Source organism: Ochotona curzoniae, unplaced genomic scaffold (assembly GCF_017591425.1).
Source record: "Ochotona curzoniae isolate NIBS_2020 unplaced genomic scaffold, NIBS_Ocur_1.0 contig_3190, whole genome shotgun sequence".
NCBI classification, from domain to species: Eukaryota; Metazoa; Chordata; class Mammalia; order Lagomorpha; family Ochotonidae; genus Ochotona; species Ochotona curzoniae.
In genome coordinates, this window is record NW_024465751.1 from 1797254 (window position 1) to 1816236 (window position 18983).

The following is an 18983-nucleotide window of genomic DNA, read 5'->3' on the forward strand; positions in this document are numbered from 1 at the left end:
GGAGGGGGATAAATGTCAGGAGAACTCTACTAGAGCAAGAGGTGGGTGGCTTTCCCAAAGAAAATTGAAGACTGTTCTTGGAGATAGGGAGTGGATTTTGAGCAGTCTAACCCATCAAAGGCCCATCTTGGGCGTGATCACCTGTGGCCAAAGGTGAGCTGAGACATGCATGTGCAGGAGACCTCTGTTTCTCGGATGGTGGAGATGCAGTGGCGTAGGGGAAGGGCTGTAGTGCCTGGCTTCTCCCAGAGTTTGGTGCCATTGATGGTATCGTTTGACCTGGGGTTCTTCCCTCTGCACCAACAGACTCAACCCCTTTCCTTCCCTTTTTCTCTCTTGCTCTGGGCGTGGCTCCTGGTCACTGACCTCTACCACTGCTAAGCCCCAAGCCCTGGTTGCTGGCTGAAGGTGCACTCCATGCTTCCTCCGGTGCTGGGAATGGACATCCCATGGCCCATGTGACAGGCCCTGTGTCTGCTGTCCCCTCAGGAGCAGGACATTGAGACTCTGCACGGCTCCCTCCATGTTACTCTGTGCGGGACACCCAAGGGCAACCGACCCGTCATCCTCACGTACCATGACATCGGCATGAACCGTAAGTTCCCAGGAGCCATGGCTCACTTTCTGAAAGGGTCCATCTTGGAAGGGCAGAGCGATGGCTGAGGTGGGGAACCCACTGTCTCCACTCTAGGGTCTTTGGGGAGCAGTTCTGGGAAAAGCTCTTGCCACAACCCTGAATGGCCTGGAATGTACTGTGTAAGGCTCGTACAGTATGGGGCTGCTATGAGCCCAGGGAGCCCTCTGCCATCTGACTGGTTCCGGAGGCAAGGACTTCAGTTAATACGATGGTGGTGCTTAGTGTTCCCCTAAGAGTACGATAGCCATCAGCCTAATCATTTGGAGACCTTTCCATCACTCCACAGGGAAATTGTGTCCCCTGTATCTGTGACCCAGTCTCCCATCCTCACCAGCCACTGGTGATGGACCACTTGTCTGCTTTCCATCTCTATGAACCTGCCTGCTCTAGTGTGTTGGAATAAACAAATGGAATCACACAGTCTGGGGCCTTCTGTGATGCTTTCACGGATCCCTCGTTGCATGTAGCATGTGCCCTGGTTGCACATAACTGCACCTGCGTGAACATAGCCCACGTTCATTGAGGAAGCCAGTTTTTGGCTCTTGTGAGTACTGCTGCTATGTGTGTGTGACTGGAGAGTTCTAAAGGTTTCTGGGGAACCAGGTGGAGATGGTAAACCCTGCCACTCAGATGGAAGACCTTTGGCCTGGCTCATCCCTGGCTGTGCTTGGCATCTGGGGAGTAAAACAGTAGATAGAAGATCATTCTGTCTTTATTGCTCAGCCTTTCTTTCAAATTAGAATAAAGTTTTGAAAGAAAATACACAGAATGGAGATGGATTTTTCCCCACAGAAGGCACTTTTAGACCTTCTTGTTCAGTTACATTTGAAAAGCGCAGTATTGAGTGTTCCGTGCTTGGGTAGGTTTTGACTAATACATTACTTGGTTTATATTTTCCCCTACAGCTTATTAATTCCAGTTCATTCTTGAGGCTGTAGATGTCCTTCTTCATCCTCATTTCAATTTAGCTCACATTTCCCTCCTCCGCCCCCTTGTGTCTGACGTGCTGGTCCCAGGCCAAGTGCTTTGACAAGCATGGTGTGCCTGCATACTGGGCTCTGGTGAACATGGTATTGCCTGCATCCGTGTTGCACACGTTGTCCGCAGGCTGGTTGCCATGGGCGAGATGCTGCAACCGAAGGCCCACACTCTGGGATCTGCTCGTTCCCGGTCCTGGAACAATTTAGTGGATGCTTTGTGAAACATGTCCTGCTTGTGGTTTTGCCACCAGCCCCTTCCTGCATGTGACTCTGCCTTTTCCATGGGCTTTAGAGTCTTCTGCTGGTGTCTCTGCTTCCAGGAGATGGGAGAGGAACTACTGGGTGGGTGATGGGAAAAATGATGAGCATCCCTTGCTATTGGCCAGAAGCTGATCACGATAGATGGATTTCAAGGGAGTCTAGAGAATGTAGTCCAGCCAGGTGTCCAGGGCGAGAGAAGACATGATTTGGTGGTCCTTTGGCCCTCAGTGATTGGCAGACTCCAAGGCCACACAGGAAAGGAAGAGTCCATGCTTTATTGCCCGGCTCTTGTTAGAAAATGAACGTGCACTGGCCAGTGGCCCAGACATGAGCATCTAGAAGACTTAGAGACCAAGAGGTTTTCAGCCAAGAAACCCAGCGTGTCCTAGGGCCATGGGGCCAGACTGGGAGCCCATGTCAGCACCAGCCACAATTTCTGAGATGCCTCTCCTGGCACCTGCATCAGTTTGCAGTTCACTGATGAGCCAGCCTCGGTCCTGAGAGCCGCCCTTGTCTTTGTCACCAGGAGAAAGTGGAACTGGGGTCTGCACAGGGTGGGAGCCAAAGCACCGCATGGGTACTCCTTGTCAGCGAGACTTCTGGTCTGACTTTTCTCTCGTCGCCTTTCTTCCTTGCTTGCCTGCTTTGCCTCCAGACAAAACCTGCTACAACCCCCTCTTCAACTACGAGGACATGCAGGAGATCACCCAGCACTTTGCGGTCTGCCATGTGGACGCCCCTGGCCAGCAGGACGGTGCACCATCCTTCCCCGTGGGGTGAGACGTTGGGGTCATCCCTCCCAGGATGCATACTGAGTTGGCCACTTCATTCACAATGCCATTTATGTCATGTTTGGGGCATGCTGAATGTGACTGGCCTGGCTAGGTCCATTTCTAAGATGCAGAAATTGAATTACCGAGCCATTCACTGCCTTGTTCAGAGTTGCGCAGTCATCTCACTGAAAGCAATTCCCTTTGAAGCGGCAACCTGTGGTGGGCTGTCTGCTCTGCCCAGCCGTGCTCAGCCTGCAGTGGACAAGGGCTATACCTATTCGCATGGTGTAGTCACAGTCAAGCTCACCACTGCCTTTTGCACCCCTCCTCGCCCCACCAGTAAGCATCAGATGGGGTGAGGTTGGACTCTAAAGGACTCCTCTTGACGCTGTGATTAAACCAAGGTAGGAGCAGGCTTCTAGGTCAGCATCTTCCAGAAGTCACCATCTAGAGGGCATCAAGAAATAGCCTTTTCAATTAGCATTTGGAATTTCTCCTTAATAATTAACCCTTATCGGAGAAGAAGGGGGCCAGGACCACACATTAAAAGCTTATCAAAATGGTGAGAAGCAGTTAACTGTTAACCAGCAGATAAACCAGGGGTCAGTCACACCAGTGGACGGGGAAAGGCTTGCAGAAGGTGCATGAGGAGACTATCTCAGCTCCCTGGCAGGTTGGAGTGATGTTGCAAGACCCAGGGGGCCCAGCCTGGGAGTGTGTGTTGAGTTGATGCAGGGTGTGTTTCTGCCAAGGTCATGTGTGATTGGGAATCCCTGCTCTGAGTCCCTCAGCTAGGGACAGTGGGGGAGCAGGGAGCATCCCAGCCCCTGTAAGGGTGAAGCCTCTGCAGGCTGAGCCTGATGCAGCAGAGCAGGCATGGGGTCGCCTGGTCAGGCAACTCCTGGATCTGGGACCTGCTTGCTACACAGGATAGGTCCTTGTGGGGTACCCTGCTGCCTCCTTGCTGTGCCCCCAACCCTGGGGTGCAAGGAGAAGCTGAGAGGCCCCAGAAGTGAGCTTGCTGGGCTTGTCTCTCACTTTGGGGGCCACTAGCTCCCAGCGCATCAGCAGCAGCCTGATGTCCCTGTCTGTCATCTGCCCTGTAGACCTCTTCTCCCATAGTCCAGCACCACTCTCCCCCACCTGCTCCCACTCAGGTTGAGTCCCACTTATCCAGATCTTCTCAGGCTCCTGTACCTGCTGGTTTCTGCTGAATATATTCCTGGCATTCTTTACTCATACAAAGCTCTCATGCCCTTCCTCCCACCTCACCTTTCTCAGTCACTTCTTCCAAGAAGTCCTCCCTGACTGCCTGACCCAAATGGACTTCCCTACCCAGTCTCCCCTCTTTGCACCTGCTTTCCTCTCACAGCCTTTGTTACGAGTCTGGTCACTTTTCTTCCACAGTTGAACTCTGCTGTGCTTGCGTGCCCCCCCGCCTCCCCCAGAGCCTGGCACGTGCAGGAGTGTCAGTGGCTCCTGGGCAGGTGACTCAGGCCCCTTCTGGGTCCTGCTCTCTGAACTTGTAAATGGGCAAGGCCTTTCTGCCCTCCTTTCTGCTCTCCCAGCATCCTGCACCCATGGCTGAACACATACCCCAGCACCCCTGCCTCTGGACCTGTTGGTCTTAAGAACCAAAGTGGGCTATTTTGGGATCACTGATGTTTAGAATTCTGGTACTGGGGAACTCTTCTACGACAGCTCAGTGAGCTTACCCAGGGGCCCTTCCTTGGGACCCCAGGCCTGTGGGAGGAGCCTGCCTCTGTGTGTGCTGCTGGGTACTCAGAAGGTGAAGGGCACTGGGCAGGGGGTGAGCATGTATGGCCCTTGGGTACTCATGTCCCACTGACTGCCTCTTGCTGTGTCCCCAGATACATGTACCCCTCCATGGATCAGCTGGCTGACATGCTCCCAGGAGTCCTCCACAAGTTTGGGTAAGAGCAAGCCACTCCTGGGGCCTGCAAAGAAGGGCGGCTCTCGCTCACTCCATCTCTCTGCCTTGATCCCCGTCTGGGCACCCACACCTGGGCTGGAGCTGAGTAACAGGCAAGGGGCGTTCCGGTGCTTTGCAGACACTGCTCCCTCTGCGGCTCCATCATATTGGTCCTCCTTCCTGGATGGCAGCACCCACCCCGCCATCCTGCCCCGCCTCCCCTCCTGGTGCCCCTGCCTCCTCCCGAGCTCTGTGGCCGTTGGCTGTGTGCCTGAGGCTGGGTGGGTTATGCAGAGTGGAGGCTGACTTAGTTCCTGGCTCTGGAGGCTATGAAGTCCCAGGACACAGTGCTGGGTTCTGCTAAGAGCAAGAGAGAGTGAGGCTGCAGAGGGGGCAGAGCCAAGCCCTCCATGTCCACAAGTGGGTTTGGCTGTTCACCAGGACGGAGTCCTGAGACCCGATCAGCTTCCAGAGGCCTTGCCAGGTGCCGCATGCACAAGACTTTGCGGACAACACAACCCCCCAGGCTAGCAGAGGGCTCCTGGGCTGCCCAGGACTTTGGAAACAGCTCCCTGGCACTGCCTGCTTTCTGCTCTAGCTGTCTGTGTGATGATGATGATGATGATGATGCCTTGTGCCCTTGCCCAACTTGCTTCCCTTCCCTTCCAAGCTCTGGCCTCCAGTGGGAAGCAGTAACGAATGCCCTTGGGGCCTTCCTGTAAATGTCAGATGGGGCCCTGGGAGCCTGGGCTCCAGCCAGGAGGGAGGGAAGGGAACCAGGCAGTCCAAGGTCATGGTCCCTGTGGAGTCTTAAAGGGACTTGGGGTCCTTGAGAGTCCAGCCTGGCAGCATGCTCCAGGGTTGTGTCGTGTACATGAGGCCTCCTCGGTGGCCACGCTGCAGTGGTCCAGGGGGCTTTAGGCGATGATGACGGCACCATCTCTTTCCCTGATGGGAGTCCTTGCTTCCGCTTCTAGGCTGAAGAGCATCATTGGCATGGGAACGGGCGCGGGCGCCTACATCCTGACTCGATTTGCTGTGAGTTCTTGGGCATATTTTAAGTATATCAAATTCATTGGAGACTTAAGGAAGAAAGGTGGGGAAAACAGGAGGGCCCAGAGGGAAAGAAACAGAATCCCTCACTGTTTCCAAAAGCGGAACCCTGCCCACCTCTTGCACCTGCTCCGTGCTCCTGTATCCTGGGCACACACACAGGTGGCATGTCCTCACACAAATCCAGCTCCTGTTTTCATGCATGCTGTGCCAGGTACACACTTTTGTCACAGGCTTGGTGTGTGTGCTTCGTTTTTATGTTACTACAACATAGTCCCCGAAGCAGGCTGCTTCATCGTCTGGCTCCCTGTTCTGGGGGTTCAAGGAGCGAGGTAGGGCCAGGCTCGCTGTCCTGACAACCTGCTCAGGGTCACGTGGTGGCCGTCTGATGCCTGCTGTGAGCAGTACTTCTGCTGACCCCAGGGACCTCGCGCTGCACCAGCCCTCGCCTAAGTGCCTCCAGCATCATCCTGCTGAGGACCACTCATCAATACTGGGATCTGTAAGGATTCCTCACTTCCTCTCCATGGCAGGCTCATGCACTTGGCCAGGTACATGAGTTGTGTCCACTTACAGAAAAGTATACCACAGCCCCGCTCTGTCACACCTGTTTGGGATTTTGAAGCTAAAGTCCATTTACATCCCAGCTTAACCCCAACATGAACCAGAGATGCATGCGTGAACCTGACAGCTGTCCTTCTTGTTACATCTCGAGCACTGCTGTGGCCTTGACATTGCATCCTCAGCAAGCTGTTGGAAAATGCGGCCCTCCTCATTGCCTTCCCACGTAGGGAATTCCGCCCGTCTTCTGCTTAGCTGGGCTTTGCTGTAGGAGGTGAATCAGCCACCGAGACTCTGAGAGTAGAAGGCCTCAGGAGGGTCATGGTGCCTCTGCTGCACCCTGATTTGCGAGGTTGATGGGGCTTGTACCCATCTGACAGCTAGAAGAGCTGAGGCCCAACCCAGCAAGGTGGGGGCTCTGCAGCACATGTCATTGCTACCCCCTTTTGGGTTTCTGCAGGACCTAGTGTTGTCCCCCTGGGGTAGGGTGTGGGGCTTCTGGCAGCTCTTGTGGTCTGACCCTCTTCTGGGTGAGTGCCCTCCCATGTGGTGTGACTTGGGAAGTTCCAAGGGTTTTGGGTGGCCCGGCTCTGTCTCACCTGGTGTCTTGCATCTCGCAGCTCAACAACCCTGAGATGGTGGAGGGCCTCGTCCTCATCAACGTGAACCCCTGTGCTGAAGGCTGGATGGACTGGGCTGCCTCCAAGGTGAGCCTGGGACCCCGGGGGCCGCGCATGCCTGGAGCAGCCCTGGAGCTCCAGGCCCCACTGCACTCACTCCCGGCAGAGAGGGCCTTCTCCTTGGTCTCACTTAGAAGAGTGGGTGTGACCTCAGCTATCTGTCTTGCAGAGGGTTCAAATAGGACTGTACTGGCCACTCCAGGAATGTCATTAGCACACAGACCTCCTGTCCAGCCCCGTGGGGCATCTGATGGATTAGTTAAGTGTTTGGGATTTGAGGACAGAAAGAAACCTTTCCATTTACCAGGTTCCTCTTCAAATGGTTGTAATGGCCGTAGCTGGGCTCGTCCAATCTGGGAGCCAGGAATTTGTTCATAAGCCAAGGACTTGTGCTGTCCTTCCTGTGGGGTGGATTGGAAAGAAGCATCTGCGACTGGAACCAGTGCCCAGATGGGATGCTGCAGGCGGAGGCTTAGCTGGCTGCACTGCTGTGCAAGCCTCCAAAAACCTGCTGTCTTAAGACAGACATTCACGAGGGAAAATACTGTCCTGCTGGTGCCATGGTATTGGAGTAATAGGGGGCTTGTGTGTGTGAGCACCTGCTGTGGGCATACACTGCCCCCCATCCTCACGGTGCCCACTGGCAGGGGTACTTCTAACCCCTGCACTGCAAAGGAGGGAGCTAAGGTCGCGTGGTTGAGGACATTGCACGGGATTGCAGGAAGTGGGTGGCAGTGCCTGTGACTTCTTGGTGTGTGAGCTTGGCTGTCCTTAGCCGTGGTGCTGCTGGTCCAGTGTGGCAGGGGGACACAGGCCAGTCTGGCTGGGACAGAAGGGGCCTGAGCGAGCCATCCTGGGAGGGAGCCCGGCTCTGGCTCAAGTCCTGAGCCTCCTTGTTTATTTCTTAAAACTCCTTTTTTTTTTTTTTTAATGAAGGAGAAAAAAGTTGTTCCAAGCAAAACAGGATAAAGCCCAGGTGGGGGTTGGGGGAGTGGGTCCTGGCTTCTCCCTCGGAAGGGGTGTTTTTGCCAAGCTTTAGGGTGGCTGCTGAGAACAGAGGCTTTGAGGAGTCACAGTCCTTGCCCCATCCTGGCTGCTCCCATGTTGCCTTGCTTGTCTGAGCATGGTGCCAGAACATGGGGCCCTTCCCTCGGGTCTTGGAGACATAGCAGGAGGGGAGCTCACTCCCTGTGGTTCTGATTGGATTTTTCCAGCACGGGAAGCAGCATTCCAGTTGGCCGGTTTGGCTCCTGGATGGCTGCTGTGAGCCAGGCTGCCTGGTGGGGTGACTGGCTAAGGTGGAGCCTGAGGAATACTGGGGATTACAGTGGCCACAATGTGTACTTCCTGCCAGACCCCAGCCTTGCTGTGAATCCCTCTGCAGGAAGCAGGGTTGGAGGGGGAAAGGGCAGAAGACCCTTCAGGAGGGCGGGCTGGAAGTCCTTGGGGTGCCGGGGTGTGAGCACCTTCACCAGGGCCCACTGCCCGTGGTGCCTGTGCACTGCTCACCTGTGCCTGCTGACGCTGTGGCTCTCGGCACACCAGCTGGAGGCGAGCCCGTGTGCACAGTGCCCCCTGGGCTGGGAGGTGGCACTCAGAGAGCAGGTCCAGGCTGGAGCTCGTCTCCCCTCCTGGTTGATGGGGTGGTCTTGAGGGACCTCCTGCATGGCAGGCAGCATTTTTGGATCTCCTGTTGTATACTGAGTACTTATGGGGCTCCTGCCTTAGGATTAGCAGTTACAGAACTCCTAGTGTCCCTGGAATTTGTGCGCTTCTTGCTGTAATCTGGCATTTAATGAGTTGCTGATGTACACCTGCATGCTCCAGAACTCTTGCTGGATCCCTAGCATTTATGGAGCTCCTGCTGTATGCCTAGCCTTGTTGGTGAGCGCAGAGGTGGTCACCAGTGTGCTACATCAGTACAGTCTGAGTTGGGAGGGTGGCTTTGCAGGGACTGTGTTGAAGGCGGTGCAGAAGCATCAGTGGAGAGCCCCACAGGTGCAGGGAGGTGGAGGAGGAGGACTCAGGGCGCGCTTGGAAGAGGTGGAGGGGTCTTTCTTGCTAGAGGCTTGGGGGCCTCACTGCTTGTAACTCTCGGCTCCTGTCCTCCAGATCTCCGGGTGGACCCAAGCCCTGCCGGACATGGTGGTGTCCCACCTCTTTGGGAAGGTGAGTAGCACGGCCTAGCGCCCTCTTGGCCATATAGAGCAAATGACTGAGTCTCCTTGGCCAGGGGCCATAGGGCTATTTCCATTCCAGCTGCAGGATGTGGAATCGGAGACTGAATGATTGGCGGGGGGGAGGATTAGAACCCGTGAGTTCGGGAACAGAGTCCACTGTAGCCACTCCAGGTGATGGCCTGTGTGGCTCCACTCCTGTTTGGCTCTCAGTTGGGAGGGTAGGGGGCAGTCTGCAGTCTCCTACCCTCCCCCCACCAGACAGGCAGAGCCTGCCCTCTCCTGGTAGGCAGATGGTGCCAGTAAGTCCTTGTGCCCTCCAGCCTGGCCTTGGCCTCTGGGTTTGTATCTGTAGCTGGCACCAGCAGCCCCAGCTGAGGGGGGATTGGCCATAAATTCTGATACTGGGCAAGGACCTGGAAAACCCCTCAGTTGCCTGACCTCGAGCTGCCCTGCCCTATTGCCGCTGTGTGGCCTTGCGTGAGCAAGGGTGACTGCCTGCCAGCCAGCATGTTGCTGGGCCATGGCATTCCGCTCTGGAGCTGGGGAGGCGTGCACATGGAAGCAGTCCTTGCCTTAGCTGCCGTGGCTGCTGCCACAGAGGGGAGGGCTCGGAGCAGGGTGAGGATGCCCGGCTCATGAGATCACGTAGCCTGGCCCTGCCAAGCTGCTGCAACAGGAGTCGACAGCCATTAAGCCTATAGCAGGCAGGTTTGTATGTTGATAGTCTTGCATGGCCTGTGAGTGGCGTTCTAAGTATTTCGGTAGTCCCTGGCAGGGAAAGGTTGCCAGCTTTGACTCAGGTCTCCAAAGACAGGTTGCTCACCATTCTGGAACTACGGCCCTGGAGTCAGGTATCATGGGACTTGAGACATGAACCCATGATGGCTGTTCCCAGCTGCTGACCACTCACGCCAGTCTCTGCCCCCAACTAGCCCCGACTTTTCCACATCTGTCTGAAAGCCCCATGTCTGTTCTCTTCCATAGCTTTCCATCAGCTCTCAGGGCCTCTGGGGTGCTTTGCGAGGTCTCATCGTGAGATTCCTGAGTACCTTTCCCAAATCAGTTCATAACCTTCAGGTCCAAGAGCAACTCTTCTGGGGGTCCACTCGGGTCTTCCTTCTCTTTCCCCCTCAGCTATTCATGTCCAAAGTAGGCAGAAATTTAGGGGATTTCAGAGCCCATGTCTCTTTCCCTTGCAGGCAGGGCATCGGGTAGAGCACAGAACGTCTCGATGGCACCCAGGGTTCCCTGGAGATCAGGCCATCAGCAGGGTGTTCACCAGCATCCCCGGGTCAGATTTGGACCTGAAATTACAGCAGGGTTCCTCACACTGGCTTGTCCCAATGCCTTTGTGTGACTAGCCGGTTGGGGTTCGTGGTGGACACAGTGTGGCTGGAGCTGTGCTGGCTTGCTTCGCATCCCGCTGTGCTGGCGCCTGGTACATCAGAGCCTCGTGCGTACTGCAGCATGCCCCACTGCTGAGCCCAGTGGAAGCGGAACTGGCTCCTCACTTGGGGCCTTGCCCCAGCTCACACTAGAAAGCACCCCAAGCGGGGCTGGGCCAGGGCCACCCTGGCTGTCCTGAGGCCTGGGGCAGCCCTCCATGGCAACCGGCAGTGTCCTCTTGGCAGCAGCTTGCTAATACATTGGGTTGATTTTGTTTCTTGTGCAGGAAAAGCAGGTTTTTAGCTCTCTCCGTTAGAAGTCCACCTCTTGGCAAAGGGCTTTTCAGTGGCAGTTCTGGTGAATTCCACATAGGGGGATGTGGAGAATGGAGAGAATGGGGAGTCAAACAAGAGAAGTGATTTCCCCAAGAGAGGGGCAGCAAGGGAACTGGTCTCCCCGCTGTCCAGTGGGAGCCCGCCAGGCCAGCCCTGATCTCCTAGCCTTGGCTCCCTGTCTGCACCAGGATGTGGAAGCATGGCTCTCTGGCTCGCCCTGTGCATCGGGCCTCATTAGCCTTCCTTTGTGTCTGAGCACCGGCTGGCAAGGGGCAGTGAGCAGGCCAGAGCCACAGCACAGTGAGGATCTTCCCCACCCCTTTCTCTGCACGCAGGAAGAAATGCAGAGCAACGTGGAGGTCGTGCACACCTACCGCCAGCACATCGTGAATGACATGAACCCTGGCAACCTGCACCTGTTCATCAATGCCTACAACAGGTATGGGGGAGGCCCTCGGCCAGGTGGGTGCTGCTGCTCGGCTCCAGGGTGGGTCTGTACTGTGGAGGAAGGGAGCACAGGGCTGCTGAAATGAGAACAATATACAGGCCAGGGGTGCCTGATATAAAGACCTGGAGGTGGGAGTCGGACCTGAGCTACTGATCCAGCCAACTGGGGGCGGTTGTGCGTGGGACCCAGGGCCTACGCTGAATCAAGGGGTGAGTGTGGCTGACCTTCAGGAAAATGCCATGTGTGAGATGAGCTGGTGTGCAGCTGGGTTCCCTGGAAGGAAGGGAGGATCCAGGCCAGCTCTTGCGAGGCAAGTTAGTCATTGCAAATCAAGGAGGTGGGGCACAGCCTCAGGAGCTCAGCCATGGCCAGGGCTGGCAGCCAGGGGTTCATGAATCTTCCAATGGGCTCATTTAGCCTGCTAAAATCACTCACTCTTCCACCATCCCTGAGAAGGGTTCAGGAGTCAGCCTCCTAGGAGTTTCCTCTCCTCCAGTGTCAGTAACCTGACTTGATTTGTCTTTGGAACAAAGTCCAGTGTCAGTTTCCACTGGTGTCTCAGCATGGGAGAGCTGGTCCAGGCTCCGGGCCTCATGGGCAGCACTGGGAGCCCTGCAGACCAGAGCAGGGCACTGCTGTCTCCCTGAATGCCCACAACATGACATGAGAGCTTGCTGGGGCGGTGAAGGCACCGAGGTCACACAGCTCGAAAGGGGCACAGTGCCAGGCTGGGACCTCAGCTGCAAGGGCACGGGGTGCCGGGGACACCTGGCCACCCAGGCTGTGGCAGAGGAACCATGGAGGTGTGTCTGAGCCAGGTCCTGGCTGCTCCACAGAGAAGTCATGGCTCGTGAGGGAGAGCGCTGGGGAGGCTGGGCTGCCCCACGCAGCCTCTGACAGGTGGACAGGCAATGAACATGCTGCATGAATGATAACAAATCATCTGAGACAAAATGAGATTGGCTCCCTGGAGATGGTCCAGTGTTACTGTCCCCAAAACAGCCCCCAAGTGACCCCCAGGGGACCCCACATAACTTGGGGATGTCGGGGTGTAGCTCTCTCGGCATGGGGTTGGGGATGTGCAGCTGCTAACAGTTCTTGTATTGTCGCAGCCGGCGGGACCTGGAGATCGAGCGTCCGATGCCGGGCACACACACCGTCACCCTGCAGTGAGTAGCTTTTCTTTCCTCTGCCACCTGTGGTGGGCCATGTAGCCATCCTCACTTTACCTCTGCCTGATGCGGGCCGTCCTGGGTGTAGCCGGATGGCCCTCCATGGGTGATTCCTGGGTGGTGCGTTGTGGTCACTGGCACCTGGGAGAATTCTCTCTGGAGACAGAGCTCTGCCCAGCCCGACCCAGTTTCTCCCCGAGTCCCTCGGAGTGACCTTTCCACAGCAGAGGGCCATACTTTGGACACTGTTTATGAAGTACCTGCTGTGTTAGGTCCCAGGATTTTCTTCCCAAAGCATAAAAATGAGCAAGCTGGGACCCATTCTTGGAGCACCGTTTCCATTTGGGCGGGAGTGACAGCATGGACCTAGCTCATAGATCCCCCAGCAACCACAGTGTCTCTTTGTGGCTCCACACGTTCACCGCGCCATGTGATCCATGTGTCCTTGGCACATGCCTTTCCCTTGTAGTTTGTGCCATCCTCGAGTTCCTCTTGGTTGTCAGCAGAGCCCTGCCTATCCTCCCGTGAGACCATGTTCTAAAATAAGACTGTCAGGGCACGGGACTTACGTGGCTGAAATTCATGCTAAGATGTACATGCCCACTGTCCCTTTTCTCCTAAGAACAAAGCAGAAAGGGTTGGGAAGATGAACTAGAGCAATGGGTACTATGAAAACCATCATCCATTTTTAGGGCACTGGTCCCAGTCTGGGAATGTATGACTCGGATTCTGAACCTTGTGCCAATCACCCCTGCTCTCTCCCTGCCCACAGGTGTCCTGCGTTACTGGTGGTTGGAGACAACTCCCCAGCTGTGGATGCTGTGGTATGTAGGATCAGCCGATGGAGTCAGTCACTGGCCCAACAACCCGTCTAACTCTGTTAGGTGTTGTCCTACCCCTAGCTACTGCCAGACCAGGTGACATGTTTGAAGTGTTGTGCTGCCATTCAAATGCCGCTGGGCAGAGTCCCCCACCAATCTCTTACCCTGTTACCTGCCATTCCTGGATGTTTGGCCTTTTCCCGCCACCAGTCTGCTTCCATTGATTCATTTTAGAGGCTTGACGTATCTTGGCTTCCTGGCCTAGAACCTTCTCTTCCATTTTGGAATCAGGTGGTTCTCCTTGGCTTGATGGTTGCCTGATAGTCTGGCAGGGGCCCAAGGCACCTGGGCAGTGGGGCTCAGGCAGGGCTTTCTGACTCGGCGCATGCCATGTGTCCCCTGTGCACTGCTGTGAAGGCACAGAGCCTGACTTCCTGACTTCCCTTGCCACTGGATGGGGCTGCCAGGCAGCTGATGTGTGTCCCAGAGCGGCGCACACCTGGAGGAGTGCAGCAGGCTGCCCAGAGGGACGTGCAGACACGCATGTAGCAACACTTGTTGCAGCATAGCTGGCTTTGAGTTTCTTACGGGCCAAGCCAATAGACACCCCCATCCAGGGAGCTGCTGGTTCTGCCCTAGGCATTCTGATCATTACAGATGACCTATGGGTACTCGACACAGTGCTGGACACCACTCTGACATGGGTCCAAGGGAGAGGGAAACCAGCTTGGGGCGGTGGTGCGGGGACGTTGACTGTGTACAAAGCATTTGTCAGAACAGGTGTGTGTGACCTGCAGCGTCTGACCCAGCTGGGTCTCAAAGGCCTGCACAGAGCAGGTGCTTCTGCAGCGTGGTCTGAATTTTAACTAAGCTGTTCAGCTAACCTTTGAAAAATGACATTTTTTTCCCATTTTATTGAAGGGGAAACTGAGGCTCAGAGAAGTTTAGGAATTTTTCCAAGATGACACAGCCACAAATAGGACGGCTGGGATGTCTCCCTAAACCCAAGGACTGCCTTCTGTGCCAGTTGGAATGTTGCCATTATATGAGTGGCACAGTGCACAGTAGCATAGGGGTGAACAAAAGTTTTAACTTGGACTGGACTCCAGGTAGAAAATTAACAAATATTTTTGTCCTTGTCCAGGTGGAGTGCAACTCAAAACTGGACCCGACTAAGACCACACTGCTCAAGGTACAGGGGACAGGGTGGGGACATCTGTCCTTTTGTAGAGACACCCAGGCATTCTACAGCATGGCCCTGGGCTGGTGAAGGTGGAGCTGGTGGTCAGAAACTGCAGAACCAGCAGTCACCTCTTCATGGGGACCAGCCAGTGTAGTCAGGCAACGGAATTAAGAGACTCCATCTGGCTCTGACCACAGGAGTCTAGGGCTGCTGGACCTAGGGCTCTGAGGAGGGAAGGATCAGAGCTGACTTGGCAGGGGTGGGGCCAGCATGCTCCTCCCACAGGGGCTGTACTTGCCCGATGCAAGCTGACATCTCTCAAGGTTGAGGAAGAGCAGGACTTTGCAGCAGGTTCTCTGAGCACCTGGAGCACTTCCTGTCTGGGAGCTGGGTTTGAGGAGGACCTGCAGGTGCCTTGTTGGTGACCAGCTGAACATACACTCAGAAGCCAGAGATTCTTGTAGACCTGACCTAGGACCCAGTACAAGAAAGGGCCCTGCAGCCGTGGAGTACCCCCAGGAGGCACTTGCGAGAACCTGGGGTCGGGGGCAGGTGTATTCATGGTTCCCTCAGAGCCCCCTGCCCCAGTAGGAGGAGAGTGCCTTAGAGTAGCACTAGCTGAGTGTCAGATACTTGTTCCAAACTGGGCTCTGCATAGATGTTTTCTTTCAAGTGTCCATCCAAAGGATGGGGTGAGATTAGAAGGTGCTGGGCCTTGGGCTGCTTAACATGTTCATGCTTTGTGGGTTTCCAAACAAAGTACCACAGACCAGCCTCCTTAGAATGCAAGGAATCTAGTCCCTCCCAGATGTGGAGGTCTCAAGGCCAAAGTCAAGGTGTCAGCAGGGCGGTGTCGTCTCCAAGGCTCTTAGGGAGAAGAGTCTGTTCTGGGCTGCCTTGCATCAGACCCTTGGCCCTGACTTGTTTCTCTTCCTCCTAGATGGCAGACTGTGGCGGCCTCCCGCAGATCTCCCAGGTGAGAACCACCCCGTCTTTGGCCACCTCTCTCTCCTGCTGGGGGCAGGGGCCTCTGCCCACTGCTGCCTTTCCCCTGACTGTGGCACTGGAGAACTGTGCACACAGGGTACAGTCTGGGAAAGCTGCTCACTGGATCCCCCAGAAACCAGCCTGAGTGGGGGTTTAAGAAGACTTTGGAAGATCTGCCAAGTAGACACAGCATGGTCTCATGGATGAGGATCTAGATGATTCTGCCCCAAAGACCACAGCAAAAGGGCCTCCCCCAGGGAGAGCAGAGGTTGGATCACACAGAAATACATCCTTTAATGGGATGTGTTGTCGTACAACTACTGACCTTCTCTTCAGGGTCCCTCCTACATGTAACCCCCACTGACCTAACACGTGAGCTTTTCTAGCCATGTTCTGTCTTTATATCCTCATAATGTTGTTTTCTATCTTAGTGTGAAAGATCAGGTGAATTACTCTTTCCCTCCTTCAAACCCTGTGCTACCTTCTCTCTCCTTCCCTTGTTGACTTGAATGAGAACAGAGCTATCTCTCACTGTAAGAAAGATGCTTCTCAGTGCATAGCAGGTACTCAGCCAGCACAGTCTTCCAGGCTTCCATCCCAAGGAGGCCCTGTTCTCCCCTTGGATCCTCATGGAGTGAGTGTGTGCTTCGAAAGGATTTCCACATCCTTGGTCTAACTGGCTCCTTACAGCAGCAGTAAGTGGAGCAAATGTGGTGTCTTAGTATTACAGACGCCTGAAGTGATGGCCATGCCACCAGAGAATCCCAACATTCTCATTCCCTGGCCTATAGTCCGGACTTCTTGAACACACAGATGCTCTCTGCAGCTGCACCTGCTGCTCTGGCCTCTTCTCTTGTGGTGCCAGCCTCGGGGAGAGGGGGCAGTTTGTACATAGCCACTCCTTCCAATGCCATTGGCTTCTGTCTGAATTCTCACTGTTGCAGAAGAGAAAGACCCAGTGCACTGGAACTGGGAGGTGGGGTCAATTAGAGGTTGTCCATGTGACTCTGATACTTCAGGGTTCACTTCTTGGTTCTGATTAAAGTCACATAATTTGAGTGGAAGTAGCCCAATTAATTGATTAATTGGTGTGTCAACCACCTATCCTTCCTTCCTTTTATCTTTCTTCCCTGTCATCATTTTTGCCTACTGATCCTTTCTCTTGGTCTGCCAGGAGAGCTGTGGTTTTTTCACCTACCCATTTGTCCTTTCCCCTGCTTCTCTGCCTTTTTCTCTCCTCCATTCATCAATCTGTCTATTCTTGCATCCATCCCTCCACCCTCTTTCCTTCCCTCTCTTTATGCCCTAACAATCCATCCATGCATCCATCCATCCTTCTATAGTTAATACCTTCTATCCACCCTTCTATCCATTCAGCTTCATTTTTGCCCACCCATCTATCCATCTATCTTGCCTCCTGCCGGTCAGCCATGCTCCTATTGAGGACTTGAGAGACTGGCTTCTGAGTTTGGAGAGGCCTAGGGGTACCCTCAGGACCCTCCATTTTCTTACCTGCTAGCTGTAGAGCCTGGGGTGGGTTATTTGCTATTCCAAGTCTGTTGAGCTGTACCATGTTCATCAGATGGTACCAGCCTTGGGAGCAGGTGGTCAAAAGGAAGGAAAACATATGAGAGGTGTGTGATATCGGCACCATTGTCCCCGAATGCCCAGGTGGATGTAATGCCTCATCTAAAGTGGTCTCACCAGAGACACCTGCCCTAGGCAGGGGACCTACCCCTGTGTCTCCTGCAAGGACAACTGGCTCTTGATGGGTTGTGCTGCTTGTTCCTCCCAGCAGTTCATTGCACACGAACTATTCCTTCCAGGCAGAGTGAATTCCAGAGCCCACATTCTGCCCATCAGTCTCCCTGGTCATCTCTGCTTTGTCCCCTCAACACATGATGGCCTGTGTCTCAGGTCGTGCTCTCCCTGGAGGGGGCTCTGTCTGGCCTTGGGCTCTTTCCTCACCCTAGTCCCTGACTCTTGTCTTCTCTTGCAGCCAGCCAAGCTAGCCGAGGCCTTCAAGTACTTCGTGCAGGGCATGGGATACAGTGAGTATGGGGCTTTCCAGCAGGGATTTTTCCAGTGGGGGCAGATACGGGGGTGGAAAATGCCGTGTCCTGAGCCTGTAACAGTGGATGTTCTGCCGCCAGCTCTGGTTCTCTGCAAAGAACAGGCGTGTGGAGGGCACATGGCAATGCGAGGGCCATGCCTGTCCCTCCTGGGGTTCAGCTGTCACCATTGTGTTTGTCTTTCCCCTTCTTTGGGCTGGAAGTTTTCCCACACCAGGGATTCTTTGAGGTGTAGGTGAGGACTGTGCTCTTAAGCAATGAGAAGGTGAGAGGCAGTGAGAAGATAGAAATCCTTTTCATGTCAATTCCTTGCTTGCTTAAGAGACCACCAGTGGTGGTGCTGCTGAATGGGGTGGTGGTAATGGAGAAAGAGGAACAAGTCCTCCCTTTGTTTCCTTGGAACCATCACAATGGTTGCAAGCGATTCCCCCCCTCCATTCTACACATGACAGAGCTGAGAACTTGCCAAGCTAGTGTGGAGCAGAGTGGGGCTCTGGGACAATTCTCTGCCAACTGAAAAGCTTGTTAGGTGGGTGGAGAAGCTGCACGGGGTCACAACAGAGCGTGTCTGCTAGGCCACAGCCATGGGGACTGAAGGTTGAGCAGGTGCACCATCAGGGAACTTGCCTTTCCTTGCGTCCTGGCTGTAGTTTTATGACTTAGACGCACACGGGCTATGTGGGGGAAGTGGTGCGCAGTGACCGGGACAGATGATACTGAAGGCAGACGGTCGGTCCTGATTGGCCTGGAAACCTGTGTTCCCGAGTCTCCTGGCCTGCTGCTTGCCAGTGTGGTGGGTGTGCCATGCTCAGCCAGGAATGCAGTGAACTTCCAGTCCCTCTTATGGGGCACTGTGTCTGCAGGGGCTTCTTGCCCACGCAGCTGCTGGCCATGTGGGATGTGTGCAGGTAAGGGAGGTACCTGGAGAGACGTGGCCAGCATCCCTGGTTGGCCTTTTAGGGTGGAGATTCTGGCTCCTTGAATCTGCTGTGGGCCTGGGTTTCTGCTCTGAGAGTGTTTTCTGAAGGGGAGAAGGGAAGGCAAAGTGAGGCCCTCCTTCCCCTCACAAATGAGCTTTTCCAGGAAGCCAGAGAAATCTGTAGACCTGAGGGAGAATCGCCGGAAGAGATGCCAATCAGAGAGCAGGAACAGTCACTGAGCTTCTGCTCATGATGGTGGCCTGGTGGCTAGTTCCCACTGTCCTGGCAGCTTTGCCTATGGCTATTGCCTGGAGAGGCCGACAAAGCTTCCCAGCTTTGGGTTTAAGAAACAGGTGCAGGGAAAAGATGACATGAGGTCCACCCTGGCTTCTTTCTAAGAAGGGAGTTGGTCCAGCCGGGATAAGCCTGGGGTGTGAGCAGCTGTGGGGGAGAGAGCCAACCTGGGCATAGGACCTCTGCATGCCAGGGACTCTTTTGGCCATTGCTCAGCAAGAGGCTGCTGCCATCACGCTTCCGTGGCAGGGGCTATTTTTGTGCTAGGGCAACCCTGACCATTCCCACAAGCTGGAGGGCATTAGCC

At 54.9% G+C, this 18983-nt stretch overlaps 1 protein-coding gene across 2 annotated transcripts in view; it reads left to right on the plus strand.

Annotated features, from left to right (window-relative positions):
* NDRG1 (N-myc downstream regulated 1) overlaps positions 1-18983 on the plus strand; it is a 40817-nt gene that overhangs the window by 19686 nt on the left and 2148 nt on the right. Inside the window, exons 4-15 of one of the 2 annotated variants that reach the window (XM_040979251.1) lie at positions 490-595; positions 2534-2654; positions 4523-4585; positions 5562-5622; positions 6819-6905; positions 8991-9047; positions 11115-11218; positions 12340-12396; positions 13172-13223; positions 14365-14412; positions 15344-15379; positions 17390-17441. In XM_040979251.1, the coding sequence (XP_040835185.1) occupies positions 490-595; positions 2534-2654; positions 4523-4585; positions 5562-5622; positions 6819-6905; positions 8991-9047; positions 11115-11218; positions 12340-12396; positions 13172-13223; positions 14365-14412; positions 15344-15379; positions 17390-17441 (844 nt within the window). Of the gene's footprint in view, positions 1-489; positions 596-2533; positions 2655-4522; positions 4586-5561; positions 5623-6818; positions 6906-8990; positions 9048-11114; positions 11219-12339; positions 12397-13171; positions 13224-14364; positions 14413-15343; positions 15380-17389; positions 18860-18983 lie in introns of those variants that run through there. The other variant, XM_040979250.1, reaches the window with a different exon arrangement.